This window comes from Oryza glaberrima, chromosome 12 (assembly GCF_000147395.1).
Source record: "Oryza glaberrima chromosome 12, OglaRS2, whole genome shotgun sequence".
Lineage (NCBI taxonomy): Eukaryota > Viridiplantae > Streptophyta > Magnoliopsida > Poales > Poaceae > Oryza > Oryza glaberrima.
The window spans coordinates 20,715,254-20,731,695 of record NC_068337.1 but is presented as its reverse complement, the minus strand read 5'-3'; the positions used below and the strand labels follow the sequence as shown (position 1 = coordinate 20,731,695).

The 16,442-nt window shown below is 40.5% G+C and overlaps 4 protein-coding genes across 4 annotated transcripts; 2 read left to right on the top strand and 2 right to left on the bottom strand.

Moving 5' to 3' along the window:
* Positions 1 to 863: 863 nt before the first annotated feature.
* LOC127757496 (DNA replication licensing factor MCM7) lies at positions 864 to 6,277 on the top strand. The gene is made up of 15 exons (XM_052283011.1): positions 864 to 978; positions 1,088 to 1,155; positions 1,270 to 1,329; positions 1,443 to 1,672; positions 2,321 to 2,498; positions 2,898 to 3,020; positions 3,134 to 3,223; positions 3,445 to 3,587; positions 3,678 to 3,855; positions 3,961 to 4,152; positions 4,436 to 4,608; positions 4,708 to 4,911; positions 5,079 to 5,244; positions 5,331 to 5,552; positions 5,666 to 6,277. The coding sequence occupies exons 1-15, from the start codon at positions 933 to 935 to the stop codon at positions 5,768 to 5,770; spliced, it is 2,178 nt and encodes a 725-aa protein (XP_052138971.1). The 5' UTR covers positions 864 to 932; the 3' UTR covers positions 5,771 to 6,277.
* Positions 6,278 to 6,384: 107 nt separating this feature from the next.
* Positions 6,385 to 8,626, bottom strand: LOC127757497 (uncharacterized). The gene is made up of 3 exons (XM_052283012.1): positions 8,305 to 8,626; positions 7,504 to 7,619; positions 6,385 to 6,957 (listed from the first exon to the last, which is right to left on the bottom strand). Exons 1-3 carry the CDS (start codon positions 8,413 to 8,415, stop codon positions 6,609 to 6,611), a joined length of 576 nt encoding a protein of 191 aa, XP_052138972.1. The 5' UTR covers positions 8,416 to 8,626; the 3' UTR covers positions 6,385 to 6,608.
* Positions 8,627 to 9,207: 581 nt separating this feature from the next.
* LOC127758154 (RNA pseudouridine synthase 1) lies at positions 9,208 to 12,052 on the top strand. Its single transcript, XM_052283776.1, has 2 exons — positions 9,208 to 9,594; positions 10,664 to 12,052. Exons 1-2 carry the CDS (start codon positions 9,234 to 9,236, stop codon positions 11,344 to 11,346), a joined length of 1,044 nt encoding a protein of 347 aa, XP_052139736.1. The 5' UTR covers positions 9,208 to 9,233; the 3' UTR covers positions 11,347 to 12,052.
* Positions 12,053 to 12,358: 306 nt separating this feature from the next.
* LOC127758155 (DNA-directed RNA polymerases II, IV and V subunit 9B) lies at positions 12,359 to 13,676 on the bottom strand. Its single transcript, XM_052283777.1, has 4 exons — positions 13,380 to 13,676; positions 13,202 to 13,277; positions 12,679 to 12,837; positions 12,359 to 12,580 (listed from the first exon to the last, which is right to left on the bottom strand). Exons 1-4 carry the CDS (start codon positions 13,406 to 13,408, stop codon positions 12,500 to 12,502), a joined length of 345 nt encoding a protein of 114 aa, XP_052139737.1. The 5' UTR covers positions 13,409 to 13,676; the 3' UTR covers positions 12,359 to 12,499.
* Between the last annotated feature and the right edge of the window lie 2,766 nt (positions 13,677 to 16,442).

Sequence of the window (16,442 nt, the reverse complement as noted above, 5' to 3'; positions counted from 1 at the left end):
ACGATGGCAAGTGGGGCCAATGGTTTTGGAAGTTTTGGGTGGATTGTGATTATGATATCTCAGGTGCATGCACTGTTCATGCTTAGGCATCCAGGTTTTATCTTTTTCTTTTTTTTTCTTTTAGGGTTTTGACAAATCGACCAACCTACCCTGTCTCCATGATCTTATTCGATTCCTGGATGGATAGGAGATTAGGAGTTAGACCAAAGATTGAAGTTGACATATGAGCTAGGATGAGGCTGTGGAAAATATCACTACACATAAATAAAAAAATCTACATGGAAATTCTATGCATCTGTAAATCACAAACCATTGGCAGATTGGCTGCTGCAACATTGTGGGTCTTTACCATATTCATACAGAGAAATTCATGCTTGTTCATCTTTTGGGTGAAAAATATTACAATATATTTCACGGTCTCACCAATTTTCCATGTATTAGTGAAAATATAATAAAAAACTAAATAAAATATCAAATTTATAATATTGCATATTAGCTATTGGTATCCCTAAGAAATACATAAGCATATCATAACAGAAGTGTACAGTGTTGTTATGGTTAGATTCTTGCAGATTAGACTAGGTACAACAAATCCACATTTTTTACAAAAGTGAAAGTTTTTTTTTTAAAAAAAAGAATTAGTAACAGAAAGGCAATAAATTGACCTAACGCAGCCACACAAATTACTACACTATTGGGCCTTAACTCACCAAACATCCAGAACAAAGTAGCCCAAATCCAAGCCCATTTAATCCAGGCCCAACTAGGCCCACCTAAGCTTCCCGCCACTGCACCCCCTCCTTTCCCGCCAAAACGCTCCCTCTTATCCCCCTCTTCCCGCCATTTCCCCCAACCCCTCTGAATTTCCCTCCCTTTCCCTCTCCTCCCCTCCTCCTACTCCCGCCTCCGCCGCCGCCGCCGCCGACTACGCCATGGCCACCACCGCGACGAAGACCATCGACTTCGCCGCGGAGAGAGGTACGCGACGCGCCCCCCTCCCCTCCCCTCCAGAACCTTCCGGAACATCTCTTCTTGGAACCTTCCAGAACAAATCCCAACTCACGTTGTGATTTGTTCGTCTCCGCAGCGCTCGCCAAGGACTTCCTCGCCAACTTCGCCGGCCCGCGCGGCGAGCCCAAGTACCTCAACATCCTCGTAATGATCTCCACCTCGCGTTCTACCGATTGAGGATCTGAATTTCTTTATTTTCCACCGATTTGTTACTGTAATTACTGAATTTACTGTTCTTTTGTTGTGTCCCAACTCCAGCAAGATGTCGCGAACCGGAAGATCCGCGCGGTCCAGATCGAGCTGGACGACCTGTTCCACGTACGGAATCTCTGAATCCTCCATCTCCTCCAGATCTACAATTATTTTGAGATGCAAAAAGTCTGATATTGTTTTTGGGGCGTGGAATTTTTTTTTCTTGTGTGTTTGTGTAGTACAAGGATGCGGATGACGAGTTCTTGCAGAGGGTCACGGAGAACACGAAGCGCTACATCGGCATATTCGCGGACGCCATCGACGAGCTCATGCCGGAGTCCACCGAGGCGTACGCCGTCGACGAGGACAGGGACATCTTGATGACGCAGCGCGTCGACGAGGGAGCCGATGGCGGCGCAGACGGCACTGACCCCCTGCAGAGGATGCCGCCGGAGATCAGGCGGTTCTTGTGAGTGTGCTGCCTCTGAATTTCTCATGAAAATGTGATTTCCCTTTTTGGAGAATGAATAGTAGTAGCTGTGATTAGGGATGCAAGCGGGCAATCCTACTACCCGTATAAGAACCCGCTTAATAGTTCATTTCCTACTTGCTAGCACAAAAATTTGGAAGAAAAAAATGAAGTAGAATTATGATAAGGAGGCAAAAAAAAAAAAAAAAGCTGTGCCCGCCCCACTTGTAGAAGGAAAATAGTGTCGCGAGAGTTACGAAGTTGTGCAAACAGATTTTTAGATGGTCTTGGTTGGTGAGATTACATAATTTAGATGGTCCTAGGATTGCCATGTCCCACCTTGACCTAGGAACTGAACAGTGAACACTACCTAAAAGATGCTATTGAGCACAGTTTGGTATGTTAACAACAGTTGGTGCATGTTCTGCAATTATTTGTGCTTCCATGGATTATGTGATAATGTAATGTGACAGATTCTTGAATGCCACCGGAACGTTTGCCCATCTTATATTGAAAGCTAAAATTGTCTGTGCTCATGCATTGCTTATTATTTTTGTCCTTAAAAAATCATTGCTTGTTTTTGTACTATGATTTTGTTGGTTTTGTGTTGAGCTTTTATCTGAACACCAAGTGGTTTTGACATTGCAGTGAGGTGTACATCAAGGCTTTCTCAAAGGTGACTCCACTCACCATTAGGCAAGTGAAGGCATCCAACATCGGGCAGCTTGTCAAAATATCTGGAATCGTGACTCGCTGCTCGGATGTGAAGCCCTTGATGCAAGTTGCTGTTTATACATGTGAAGAATGTGGTTTTGAGATATACCAGGTATTCATCTCTTCCAGGTTCCTTTTTCCATAAGTAGTTTTGATGAAGTGATGACTATGTGTTGACTGTATCGATTATTTGCCCCCCTCAAGGATTAGCGCTTTAATGATTTTCCGCTCCACTCCATGTGTTAATCTTTAGCCTATAATCCTAGACCACTTTAGCCTATAATTCATTGGATACTCTACTCCATGTGTCAGGCATATTGTCCTTAACTTTTAGCCTATATTCCTAGACTAGTTTAACGTCTAATTCATCGGATGCTATTTTTCACTTTGTGCTAAATTTAATTGAGCTGTGGAGCTAGTGGTTTTCACTTGCTGAGATATATTTATATGTGCCTTCTGGAAGAAAAATTCTAGAATGACTATTAACATTGTATTGTTCTGAATTTGACAGGAAGTGACTGCTAGAGTATTTATGCCTCTCTTTGAATGCCCATCTCAAAGGTGCAAGCTGAATAAAGCCAAAGGGAATCTAATCCTTCAACTGCGAGCATCAAAATTTCTGAAATTTCAAGAGGTAATAACCCTTCTCCACAATCTGTGAAAGTTTACCTTCAACAGGCAAAACTATTCTTACTTAGGCATATTCCAAATTGTACTCAATCGTAGAACTGCAACACTTTCTTGTAGGTGAAACTCCAAGAGTTAGCAGAACATGTACCAAAGGGTCACATCCCACGTTCTCTGACTGTTCATCTTAGAGGAGAGCTGACTAGAAAGGTACATCAACTTGCAACTTTCCCTTTGCTTTTGTTCTCTGTGTTGCTTTGTGAGTGGGACCACAAAATTGATGTTTTTCCATAGGATCCACCTCTGAATTTGAGAAGAGGCTGCTATAAGATTTCTGGTTTTCATTTACTAAATATCCATTATCTTAATGCTGCCACATAAGCAGGAAATATTCATTAATGGCTCCAAGTACTAAATGCTGTTATTACCAGGTTGCACCTGGAGATGTGGTTGAGATGTCAGGCATTTTCCTCCCCATGCCTTACTATGGATTCCGAGCCATGCGTGCAGGATTGGTTGCTGATACCTACTTGGAATCAATGTCTATCACCCATTTCAAGAAAAAATATGAAGAGTAAACCATCTCAGCCTAGCCATCCAGTCTATTCAGCTTGTCTCTCAGCGCCATTTGACATTACAAATTTGTTGCAAAAAATCATTGCAGATATGAACTTAAAGGTGATGAACAAGAACAAATTGACCGTTTGGCTGAGGATGGTGATATCTACAATAAGTTGGCAAGGTCTTTGGCACCTGAAATATTTGGACATGAAGATGTCAAGAAAGCACTGCTGTTGCTACTTGTTGGCGCACCTCATCGGAAGCTTACAGATGGCATGAAGGTATGCATGTTGTGTTGCCAGGACTTGTGATCACTTGTATTCAGTAATAAAACTTTAATATCTCCAACTGCTTGTATACTTAATGTTAACCCTCTTAATGTGCAGATAAGAGGAGACTTGCACATATGCCTGATGGGAGATCCTGGTGTTGCAAAGAGTCAACTTCTGAAGCATATCATCAATGTTGCTCCAAGAGGAGTGTATACCACAGGGCGTGGAAGCAGTGGTGTTGGTCTTACTGCTGCCGTCCAGAAAGATCCAGTTACAAATGAGTTTGTTCTTGAGGGAGGAGCACTGGTACGATTCAGATCACACTTTACTTCTTTTTGCTGCTGGTTAACTGTACAATAGTTTGGTTGTATCAAGTGTTTATATGAAACTATGTTCAAGTCCTGACTTGGGATGTTAAGAGAATATGTCAATGAAAGTTGCTTTGACATCAATTAAGATTTTTCATACTTAAGTTTCACTGATGCAAATATTTTGTTTCACTCATGCGAACTGAAGCATTTTATTTGAGAGCATGGCACAGCCTGTAATCCTCAATGGTTAATCTCTATTGCGAATTCTTGGGTTTCAGGTACTGGCAGATATGGGTATTTGTGCAATAGATGAGTTTGACAAGATGGAAGAGTCAGACAGGACAGCAATCCATGAGGTGATGGAGCAGCAGACTGTTAGTATTGCGAAGGCTGGAATCACCACCTCCCTCAATGCAAGAACGGCAGTTTTGGCTGCTGCAAATCCAGCATGGTAAGATTTGATCTCAACATTTTTCTTCTTGCTAGACTCTAGAGGATAACAAGAAAGATACCAGAGTTGTAACAATTGCAATTGCTTTTAACCATTCAGGGGAAGGTATGATATGAGGAGGACCCCAGCTGAAAACATCAATCTACCTCCAGCACTTCTGTCTCGTTTTGACCTCCTTTGGTTGATCCTGGATCGCGCGGACATGGAAACCGATCTTGAAATGGCAAGACATGTTGTTCATGTACATCAAAACCTTGAATCACCAGCTCTGGGGTTCACACCACTTGAACCACCAGTTCTTAGGCAAGTACACTTTCCTTAGGGTCTTGTTACTTTGTCCTGATTTTATGTAAAAAAATGTGCATTACAATTTACAAATAGCTAAAAGTTTTTCCTTGAAAGCAATCTTGTAAATAGGCTGAACTAGAATATTTTAGGAGTTTGTGTTAACAATCTTGATCTGATCACAGGGCATACATATCTGCTGCGAGAAGAGTTGTTCCTTCTGTTCCTCGAGAGCTTGAGGAATACATTGCAACTGCCTATTCGAGCATCCGCCAAGAGGAAGCAAAATCAAATGCACCACACTCCTACACAACTATCAGGACACTTTTGAGCATACTCCGGATTTCTATTGTAAGCAAACTTCATACTTTGTCTTTTGTTAACTGCAAGCATATGAATCTCTTCTCACAAAACACAATGGTACCTGTTTCTTTCAGGCCTTGGCAAGGCTTAGATTCTCAGAAACCGTCGCTCAGAGCGATGTCGATGAAGCGCTTCGGCTGATGCAGATGTCAAAGTACTCCCTATACTCAGATGACCGCCAGCGGTCTGGATTGGACGCGATTTCTGACATATATTCCATTCTGAGAGATGAAGCTGCAAGAACTAACAGCATGGATGTCAGATATGCTCATGCCCTTAACTTGATCTCCAGAAAGGTACAGTTCCTGCATTTCATACATCAATCAGCTGGTGCCATTGCTAAAGCTCAATGGGGCCTAAATTCTAACAAAAGCAATCTTCTTCTGCCTGTATGGATGTAACAAAACAGGGTTACAGCGAGGCTCAACTGAAGGAATGCTTGGAGGAGTATGCTTCCCTGAATGTTTGGCAGATCCACCCCAACACCTTTGATATCCATTTCATCGACGCGTAATGCAGGAAGAATTGATCGATCGATCTCCTCTCCTTCAAAGTTCTAACATACCCATGATGAGCTCATGATGGAAAATCTAGAGTTTGAAGCTCCAGGAAGTTGTGACCATGGCTAGGGAAGCCATTGATCAAGGTCTAACAAGGCTGTAAAAGTACTAGGGATCTTAGATAAACTATAATTTTCAATGTAAAAGTACTAGGGATCTTAGATAAACTATAATTTTCAATGATGTTATTCTGGGTAGATGTAGCCTGTGAGAAATGTATTAGTAGAGGGAGCCATTGCTATCATTGTCCACCTTGTGAGAAGCATTGTGGTTTTTTCAGCCATATTCTTGACTCTTGTTCAACACTTGATACTGAAGTGTATGTATCATGTTGTGTTTAGTTGCTGGCATTTATGTTCTCAGACAGCAGCGATTAAAAAAAACAGAAAATTTCAGAAGAATATCGGTTTTTCTATTTACTACTCACCTGAAGTCCTGAATGCCCCTGGAGTTTAGTTAGTTCCTCACCATGCAATGAGATAGTTTCAAGAAACCAAGATTACCATTCACAGTTTTTAGTAGCATCCAGCACTACAGGAAACTAGTCTATTCTAACTGAAATGTTAACTTTTTATACATTCAGAACGAAGTTAGCTATACTGAAAGGTGAAACATCCTATAGCAGTCAAGTCACATAGAATCTGGCTAGCATAAACAGCAATCATAAACACATTTTACTCTATTGTACATTGTGAACTACACGGATATGAAGGATTTTTGTAATTAAACCATAAAAACACAATGGCTTATTCAGCCTGTTGGAAGGAAAAAATTCTGCAGCATCGACAAGCATCACTTCTGGCTGCTATCCTCAGACCCATCATGCTGGCTTGTAGCACCGCCATTTGGTACAGCACCTGCCCCTTTTGTAGTGGTATCAGAATAGGGTCTCTTCCTTGATGATGACGATGGTTTTTCCGGGGTATCAATCTCCTTGCTCTTCTCACCCCCATCTGCAGCCATGTTTCTTTCTCTCTCTTGGTGAGAAGGAATAGATGTTGAAGGTGGAGGTGGCATCATGTTGATCCCGCTGAGGCGGCAGAAGACACCCTCAATAGTGTCAGTAATCTCTTTCCCCAGTCCACCATTCTCAAGTATCAGATCCCAGACTTCCCTTGAAGCTTTCTCAAGGACTGGATTTCTGCATTCGCATAAATCTGTTAAGAATGCTCTAGTTTTCACCTTTTTTTTTTTTTACAAACACCTTCTGCTTCAGGTGATGTTGAACAAAAAAATAACTGCAAGTACTGGATAATTACATTCTACACAGTAACAAACACATGTATCTTCTGAGGTGCATCAGTTCAAATCTGTGTCAACCAAATGCAGGCCACACAGTATGCCAACAGCCCAACAACAAAATAGGTACAGCAGAAAACTAGAGTCTCTCTATCCCAGTATCCCTACTATTATCATGGGAAGGTAGATAATCACTACTTTCAGAACAGGTAGCATATGTTACTGTGAACTAAAAATAGTCAGACTAATGCAAATTCTCTTTCTCCCAAAACAATTTGCTATTAATACAAAAAAATATACACACATATAGATTTCAGAGTTGCGCAAGTTAACTATTAAAATTCAAATAAAAACCAATCAATGTTCTCCTAGTTTTTATTGAGTTGCTCAATGTGATAATAACGGCATAATGCATTAACAAATCGATTAAACGAAGATGAGTGCTTACTCCAATTCCTGCCGAAGGGCATCAAACAACTCCCTCTTGGTCTTCTTCTCAGCTCCAGGAGTGTTTAGAACTCTGCTTTGCTCCACCATCATCATAGTATTTTTCTTCATATCCTCCTGAAACAATACTTAGAAAGTTCATCGCAAAGTTCCTGTTTCTAAATTGATAGTGTGATTTTGGCACAAAAGCAATGTAAGGAAAACAGCAGACAAAGACATTAACATCATGAATTAGTGAAAATCCCACATTCTACACTGTTAGAAGAATCTTACCATATTACAAATCTATATACACATGTAAATTAGAGCACAATTAGAATTTCAGAAATCACTGATAAATCACACTGACAACGGGTGATAGAAAATATAACTTGAGACATTACATCACCACTCAAAATCAGTTTCTTGACAGAAGTTCAAGAGGAGGGAAAAAAAGAACAAACTAAACTCATACAAACTGAACAGAAATACCAAACCAACCAAACACAAACTTAACAAGGAGTAATTCAGCCACACTTCAAAACCCCACTAATCTAATTCAGTCAAGCCAATCAGGACAGCAAAAGCATGAATCCTAATGCTTCCGCAAAGCACCGGAGTTGCTTACAGTTACACCACCTCTCCTAGCTAGCGCCGACCGCTCTCACTCAACAAGAAAGTGTAGTTCCAGCTACCGCAATGCTAAATATCACACAAGAAGAAGCGATCTTCTATAAACAAGAACAGGGAAGCAAGCAAGCAGGGCGAGGAGAAGGAGGAGGAGGAATCGATTGGAGGGGGGAAATCGGCTGCTGCAACGCACGTTGGCCTTGAGCTGGGCGATGATCTTCATGCGGAGCGCGTCGATGGTGCCGTCGTTGGCGAGCGAATCCAGCACCTCCTCCGGCCGCACCACCTTCGACGACGACCCCATCTCCCGCTCCTCCTCCCCCCCCCCCCCCCCCCCTCCTTCCTCGCGCGCGCGGGATCCGGATTCGCGGGGGGGAGTCGACGGGGGGCGCGCGGAGGTCAGGCGGGGGGAGCCGCGGCGAGGAGGTGAGGGGAGGGTCGCCGGAGACGGAGGTCTAGGGTTTCTTTCCGGTTTCGGTTGGGGGAGAAGGGTAGAACAGGATATACAGTTATACACCCGCTAGGACGTTTTGAGAAAGGAAAAAATGTAAATCTCACATAATTATAGATATTTTTATCAAATTATCGCAAAATCACGGGTTTGTTTAGATTATAGCTAAAATAAACCTTATCAAGTTTTAACAATTGCCAAAATTTTAACAGAATTTCTTATGTATTGACTAAATTTAGCAACAAACTAAACGTAGACATTTTTTTTAATTTTACCAAAAAAAATCATATGGTTGAAAATTGCATCAAAGTAAACAGGCCCCACATATTTAACAACTACAGATTCAATACTAAATTTACTAAAGAACTAAAAATTTAATATGAAATATAGCAAAACTACAGATTTTATAACAAAACTATTAGAAAACTATAGATTAATTATCAATTTAATCCAAAAAACTTGAATATATGTAAATCAAATATAATATTAGTGATAAGAATTTAAATCCTAAATCTGAAGTTTTGTGATAATTTTATTATTAGTAAATATGTAGTTTTACGATATTTAGTCATGTAAACCCCCTTATTAAAAAAAAAGTTTAAACCCAACAAGAAAATCGCATATAGTTTAGGGGCTAAACTCGACTTTATTTTCTTCCTTGGGAGTGGCAAATGACGAGACTACCCCTCCTCCTCCACTCGCCCCGCTTCGCCGCCGCACTGACCACGCCGCCGCCGCCGCCGCCGCCGCTGCCACCGGCGCGCCGCCTCGTCGCTGCCGCTGCAGGAGGAGACCTATCGCTGGCGATGTCGGCGGCAACCGGGGAGTACCCGGTCCCGGTCTCCCCTCCCTACCCGGCGGCGTCCAAGGACGTGGAGCTCCGGCGCGCCATGACGGCCTCGGCGCGCTCCGCCGCCTACTCCTCCGCGCCCGTCGTGTTCGAGGACGAGTGGCTCGCCGTCGTCGACAAGCCCGCGGGAGTCTACTGCGACTCCCTCCTCTCCGCTCTCCCTTGCTCCGCTGCCACATTAGGTAATCCAAAATGTCTTATATACTTCGTTGAGCTCTGCGAGATTATGCAAATGAGGTGCTGATGAATTCGTGGCTAGTGATTTCATTACTTGTTTATGATAATAATTGATTAATGATTCGTGATTACTGTGTTATTAGTATCTCCTAGTGTTACGTTGAGACTTGAGAGGTATTTAATGATAGCAATTAGCGACGCCGAAAGGTTGTTGCTCAAATTCATCTAGAGGAAACGCATAAACATATACTCTTGTTTCAACTGTGAGAGAAAATCCTGGAGGCTGGAGTTAGTCTGGACTTTGGAGGATGGCGATGTACAATTAGTTGTTTGATGGAGTATGCAAGTTTTACCTCCAAAGTTGTAACATTATACTATTATTGTTCGCAATCGTCTAGTGATTGTTAGTGTTTGGTTCATTATACACATTGGATATTGCTGGCATCACCTTGAATTGGTTTTCTGTGAGTGCCGTTGTTGATTCTCGTCGAGTAGTTGTTGTCCCAAATCGTTGTATTTTGGAATATAGGAGGCTAAATATGAGCTCTGTATACATGTGTAGAGGGAGGGAACAGAAAGTGTTGGTCATAGAAATCAAGCTGACCATTTCTCTTCTCAGTATAGATCGTAATAAACGGGGTCATACTGTGGTGCTGTATCAACTTGTTCTCACAAGGGAATTTGTTCTCAGTTGTGTATTCTAGTATTATTGCCTGAAATTGAAATCACACTGCATGGCATTTTGGGCATCTGAACTCCACAATTTGGCGAAATTATCCAATGAATTCCCACCAGTCAGCATAATTCTTTCTGGTAGCATTCTTTTTTTTTTTTTTCCTGTCTGGTAGCTTTTGAATTTTGACCATCACTGTATCCACAGGCTAGGGCACTTTAACAGCAGAGATAATACATTGATGTACCCTTTTTTTTCATCTTGATCTTCACAATTTAGTGCCTTAGCTCAAGCATTTGTTTCAATTCCTACTTTAATGTCCTGGCTCAAGTATTTCTTTTGAGTTCCTAGTATTACGCTTTGCTATTTGTAACTAAAGGTAAATCTTTTATGATTTACAGGGGATGAAGCAACTAAACCTAACCTTCACCTCGCCAACAGGCTAGACCGTGATACCAGTGGGCTCATGGTTATTACCAAATGCAATAAGGTTGCTGGGAAGCTAGTGAAGGCGTTTACAGAGCACAAAGTTAAGAAAACATATCTAGCTCTTTGCATAGGTTACCCACCAGCATGGGAGAAGATTAAGATATGCTCTGGCCATGGTCGATCAAAACATGGTGCTTGGCGTATGTACGCTATGTCTGATGTTGGACGATCACTACCAGGGGGTTCCGTTGTACGCGACATGAGTACACGATTTGAAGTTCTGGGAATCAATGGCAAGGGACAGTTTAGAGAACCATCTAATTTTGAAGTTGATGAAACAGAGTCTATTACCGTACAAGAGAAGGCAGCTGACCTGACTTCAGATGGTGATGAGAAGAACAGCATAATTTTGGTTAGAGCCTATCCTCAGAGTGGACGAACACATCAGATTCGTCTGCACTGTCAGTATCTTGGGTTCCCTATCAGAGGTGATGTGAAGTACAGCGGAGTTATTGAGTGGAATGGTGTGGATTATGATGGCCATGCATTGCATGCTGAGAGCTTGTCATTTGTACACCCAGTCACTGGATTGCCAGTCACCTTCCGGTCACCTCTCCCTTCATGGGCGAATGAATTTATTTCGACGATGGCATAAGTTCTTTCAACTTTATTATGAACTTGTGGATGCATTGCCTCCCAATTGATGCTGATTTTTTATTTTTTAACCAAGAGCACATCCCTAAACTGTCGAAAGCAACTCTTGGAGCTATCTTCGGGGAGAAGTATTGGTCAGTGCCCAGTTGTCATATAACAATCTCCTCCAGCAAAACAGTGCCTTCTTGGTCGTTGTTCGTGGATATCAGTACTTTGTGAAAGAAAAAAAAAACTACCAGTCTTCAACTAGGGCTGTGTTTAGATCCAAAGTTTGGATCCAAACTTCAGTCCTTTTCCATCACATCAACATGTCATACACACACAACTTTTCAGTCACATCATCTTCAATTTCAACCAAAATCCAAACTTTGCGCTGAACTAAACATAACCTAGTTATATGATTGTTGTAACACAATTTTGGGTTGAGAGTTTAGAGTGCTGCAACTGTAACCATGAAATGCCTTTTGTAGCATAGGAGATTCAGATTGTTGTAATAGCATCGTTCCGATGTTGAAAATATAGCCAAGCATGCATTGTGTACTGCTCTACCATTGAACATTATATACACAAATGTCTTCAAGAGATGTTCAAACATCCGTAATTTCAGGATCCCAGATCTAAAGGTGCTCTTCAGTATTCTTAAAATTGAATGTTTCATTTACTTTGGCTGCTTAAATGCAGTTCTGCACCTGAGCAAGACTATTGTGGTTGACGATCTGCAAAATTTTCATCCAGTAGCAGTTATTGCTTACAACGAAATATGCAGCCAGTTTTAATGGCCATATGATATCCAAGTTTTCAAAAAAAAAAAAAAATGTTGCTCATCGTTTGCTTGAGCTGATGAAAATTCAGAACATGGTTCCTGTCAAGATTGTCTACGGAAATTACTGCAGAATTGAATCACCAAGAAAACTGTCCTCATCCCATCCTTTGTTTATAAGGAAGGAATATACCACAGAATGTTTTATCCTAGTAGTCTTGATCCTTTTCCTTCAGAAGTTACACAAAATACCGATGCCTGAATGTGTTTTTAAAAATTTAAACATACAATCAGTCTATGCTTCTATGGAATGTCTCTTGGATGAAATCAAAATCATGTCTCTCTGATCATTTGCATCAATGACTTTCTTCACTTGGTTGACTACAAATTGATCTCATTCTCTCCATCTGTGACCGCAGCTCGGGTTGCAGCAGACGAAGAACAGGGTCATCCCTTCCTCCCCTCTGGCAGTGGCCTGCAGAACAATATGAAGCCATGATCAGGTTTTGTTCATAATTTCACACTTGACTTCTGAATTATATTTAACTGCGATTGTTTGCAACTTCAACTGACCTGGAAGAACACGGCCTCGCCGTGGCCACAGACCGCGCACCGGACCGCCTTGGTGCGAGGGAGAGTCGGATCGCCGGCGACATCCTGGAGCACCTGGGTGAACTCTCCGGCGCTGTGGTGCACCACATTCCGGTAGACGCAGTTGTTGTCTGCAACCTCCTGTGAGAATTTTTCAGCATTGCATTTTGCCATGGCATTAGAACAAAGACAAAATTTTGTTCTACAATAATCACCTAACAAAATGGGTGTAAAGCAAGATTCTTTTCATAATCTTTTTCATTAAATGAACCTCATCTCTACTTCCAAATATAGCTTATCTTCATCCAAATCAATCTCAAAGCTTCAGTCCAATTGTCTTTCAGTACAAAAATAGCACTCTACTCCTAAAGCTTCAGATTGAATTGCTCACACTCTTTAGCTCTTCTAGCTTATCTATGGTATTTCTCATCTTCTAATATTGTTGTAGAGATCTAACTAGAGAAATCTTGCTGGGAAGAGAGAGAGGAGATGAACAAGAAAGAACCTGGTGGTCACAGTTCCTGCAGGCATAGAGCAGAATCTTCTGGTCCCTATCCTCCTTGGGATACAGTATGTTGTTGCTGCCAACAAAAACAAGACCAAATCAATCACCAAAACCTCTTCACCCAAACAAGGAAACAAACTATCAATCAAATATGCACACGCATCACGAATCAGCTCACCATTCGCGGCAAAATTTCATGGTACTCATGGCTGCTAGCTTCTCCTCTGACCTGACCTGACCTTGTCTGCTTGCCTCTTTCAGATCTTTATATTCTCTGCAGTGATGGAGCTGACCTGAGCTGAATCCTATTCTTGTTCTTTTCTCCTTTGCAAGAAAGGGGAATATGGAGGAGGTGAGTGAGTGAGAAGCTAGTGAAGAAGAAGAAGAAGGGATGTTTTACTAATGGCTATACTAGTGAGAAGGTCAAGGAGTAGCTCGCCACCAATAGCATGGACATTGAAAAACACATCCTGGAGAAAAGCCGAGAAGGGAGAATAAATGAATATAATTCTTTTCTGATGCAAGTTGCCAAGCTGTGGTGGCTTCATTGGCTTGTTTGCTTCTGCTGCTCTTTGATGCTGTCTGCCTGCCTGTGGGGACATGAGAGAGAGAGAGAGAGAGAGAGAGAGAGAGAGAGAGAGAGAGAGAGAGAGAGAGATTTGTTTGACCAACCTTACTTCTCAAATCTTATCAAATAAATTCGTTTAGTTTGAGTCTCTACGAGGCCGCTTGTTTTAGCTTCGACTTATAAATCATGGCGAATTTTGAAATTTGAACTTAATTTACGAGTTTTTCATCATATTCTTTTCATTCAGCTTTGGCTTTTGGCGTGTTACGAGTACTTGAGTATAAGTATGAAAATCTTACCATGTAAACTATCTTCAAAGTAGACCTTATGTACAAGTGTGTGTGTGTGTGTATTACAAAGATTGGTAAATAACTATATATTTGACCTGAAACAGGGATACCATTCAGCCCATTCCCTGCTATAGTACTGAATGCCAATAGTTTTTGCTGATGTGTTTTAAACCTGTACAATCTTTGGTGCAAGACATTCCAACCATCCAACGTGTTGATCTTTCAACAAATAGAAGATCTCTGAACAAAATAAAGATCTTTCAACGCGTTGCATCGATCCTCCTCCGTCACATTTTCAGATATCTTGTCAGATCGGTCTTACATAGATTGCTGTTTGGCGACTTTGTCAAATGGTCAGGTTATTGTTTACTTGTTTGTAGTCTTGAATCACATATGATTTGTTTTCTTTTTAGAAAAAAAATTCTGATATTTACAAGCCTGAATTACTGCATAACCACATAAACTTTTGCATTGAACCCCACAACCACATACACAAACATCTTGTAACTATGAAGTTATACCGAGAACTGAGATGAGGCATGAATTCCACTTGATCAGGCCTCGTTTTGGTCGTAGACATTTTGAAGGAAAATCAAGGTCAATAAGGTTTCTGCGTTCCAAAGGAATGCCTAACATTTTCCTTGTCAAAATCCAAATAATAAACAAGCAACTTTGCAAGCAATCTCCAGCAAGTGAAAAGAGAAGCTTCTGCGATTTCCAGGCTGTCCAAGAGAGACAGGCAGGCTGACGAAATGGTAGAGCCTAGAAGGCTTGGAAGAAAAGTATGCTATGGGTAAAAATTTTGGGTGTCACATCGAACGTTTGACCGGATGTTGAAGGGGGTTTTTGGACACGAATAAAAAAACTAATTTCATAACTCACCTGGAAACCGCAAGACGAATTTATTAAGTCTAATTAATCCATCATTAGCAATGCAGGTTACCGTAGCAATTATGGCTAATCATGGACTAATCAGGCTCAAAAGATTCATCTCGCGATTTTCATGCAAACTGTACAATTAGATTTTTTTTATTTATATTTAATGCTTCACACATGTGTTTAAAGATTCGATATGACGTTTTTGGGAAAAAAAATTTAGGAGCCTATGCCGTACAGGTAGTAGCCAAGCACACCTTTTTAATACAAGACATCGTTAACTTTTTTTAACATAATTATTTTTTTTAAAAAAAATTAAATATATAAAATATAAATCATATAAGTCATGTTTAAAACATCTATAACAACAAATCAAAATCACAATAAAATAAATAATAATTACACAAATTTTGAATAAAATAAATAGTCAAACTATCTTAAAAAACAATGAAATCATATATTAAAGAAAAACAGAGAGAGTACTCTGTTCTTCCTCCGTACGAAGGCAAGCTAGGGCTGTTCTCATACTGTACTTGAGAGAGCTTTGATCTTCAAACTTTCCGAGTTGCTAATGACAGGTTGACAGCGTATCACGTGTCAGTTTCCTCGTGGTTTACATTTGATCCCAACACTGATCAAATTGTGGCCTCATATTTTCTCTTGTGCTTAAACTTATAAGCTAAAATTTAAATTTTTAACCTTAAATTTAAAGTTGGTTTTGAATTTTTTTTATCATAGTTTATTTTTCAGATTGTACTTTTATATCGTTGAAAATATGTATATAAAAGTCTTACTCATAAATTAATTTTCATTTGAGAATACGTAGTTTCGTTTTTTCCTCCTATCAGTCAAACATGGTGCTGTTGGTCTACATCCAGACACTGTAGCTGATTCTGTTTAGTCAGCGTAGCGAAAATTATTCAGAGCATGCTTTTTGACGACGGTCCTGCGTGGCTAGGAAAATCGAATGCTTCTTCGTAGAAGCTGGGAAGAAAACAATAGTGATGAATTCACCCAACCAAGTGTTAAAATTAATATCGAATTTTGGTTACCGAAGTGTTTATGTTTAATTTTTTTGACAAATTTATGTTTAATTGTATCGGGTGATATGCATTTTCATTACATTAAAGTTATTAAAATATACTCTATCCGTCTCATAAAAAACCAATCTAATACCGAATATAACACATCCTAATATACTAATCTGGACATACATATGTCCAGATTTATAGTACTAAAATATGTCACATCCGATGCTAGATCATTTTTTATGGGACGGAGGGAGTAACTCGCTAATGTAGCTGAACAGGCAGAAAACAACTTCTATTTCATACTTATCCACATATATCTAGAGTTAACGAAGTTAATACTAAATACACGCACTTTAAACCCGTAAACGAACCGTGAAAAAAAATTCTCAAAACAAAACGAACCGTACAAAAGTCGTCCAAAATGGAACACAATTTTAGCAATTCACACCATTTTACATCATAGTAGTAAAACATTT

Coding starts and splice junctions, on each gene's coding strand:
- LOC127757496 (XM_052283011.1), top strand. CDS start 933: ATGGCCACCACCGCGACGAAGACCATCGACTTCGCCGCGGAGAGAG. Junction 1,330..1,442: donor AGCTGGACGACCTGTTCCAC/GTACGGAATCTC, acceptor GTGTTTGTGTAG/TACAAGGATGCGGATGACGA. Junction 5,245..5,330: donor GCATACTCCGGATTTCTATT/GTAAGCAAACTT, acceptor TGTTTCTTTCAG/GCCTTGGCAAGGCTTAGATT.
- LOC127757497 (XM_052283012.1), bottom strand. CDS start 8,415: ATGGGGTCGTCGTCGAAGGTGGTGCGGCCGGAGGAGGTGCTGGATTCG. Junction 7,620..8,304: donor TCGCCCAGCTCAAGGCCAAC/GTGCGTTGCAGC, acceptor GTATTGTTTCAG/GAGGATATGAAGAAAAATAC. Junction 6,958..7,503: donor GCCCTTCGGCAGGAATTGGA/GTAAGCACTCAT, acceptor ATGCGAATGCAG/AAATCCAGTCCTTGAGAAAG.
- LOC127758154 (XM_052283776.1), top strand. CDS start 9,234: ATGACGAGACTACCCCTCCTCCTCCACTCGCCCCGCTTCGCCGCCGCA. Junction 9,595..10,663: donor TTGCTCCGCTGCCACATTAG/GTAATCCAAAAT, acceptor TATGATTTACAG/GGGATGAAGCAACTAAACCT.
- LOC127758155 (XM_052283777.1), bottom strand. CDS start 13,408: ATGAGTACCATGAAATTTTGCCGCGAATG. Junction 12,838..13,201: donor GCAGGAACTGTGACCACCAG/GTTCTTTCTTGT, acceptor AAATTCTCACAG/GAGGTTGCAGACAACAACTG. Junction 12,581..12,678: donor GCGAGGCCGTGTTCTTCCAG/GTCAGTTGAAGT, acceptor ATTGTTCTGCAG/GCCACTGCCAGAGGGGAGGA.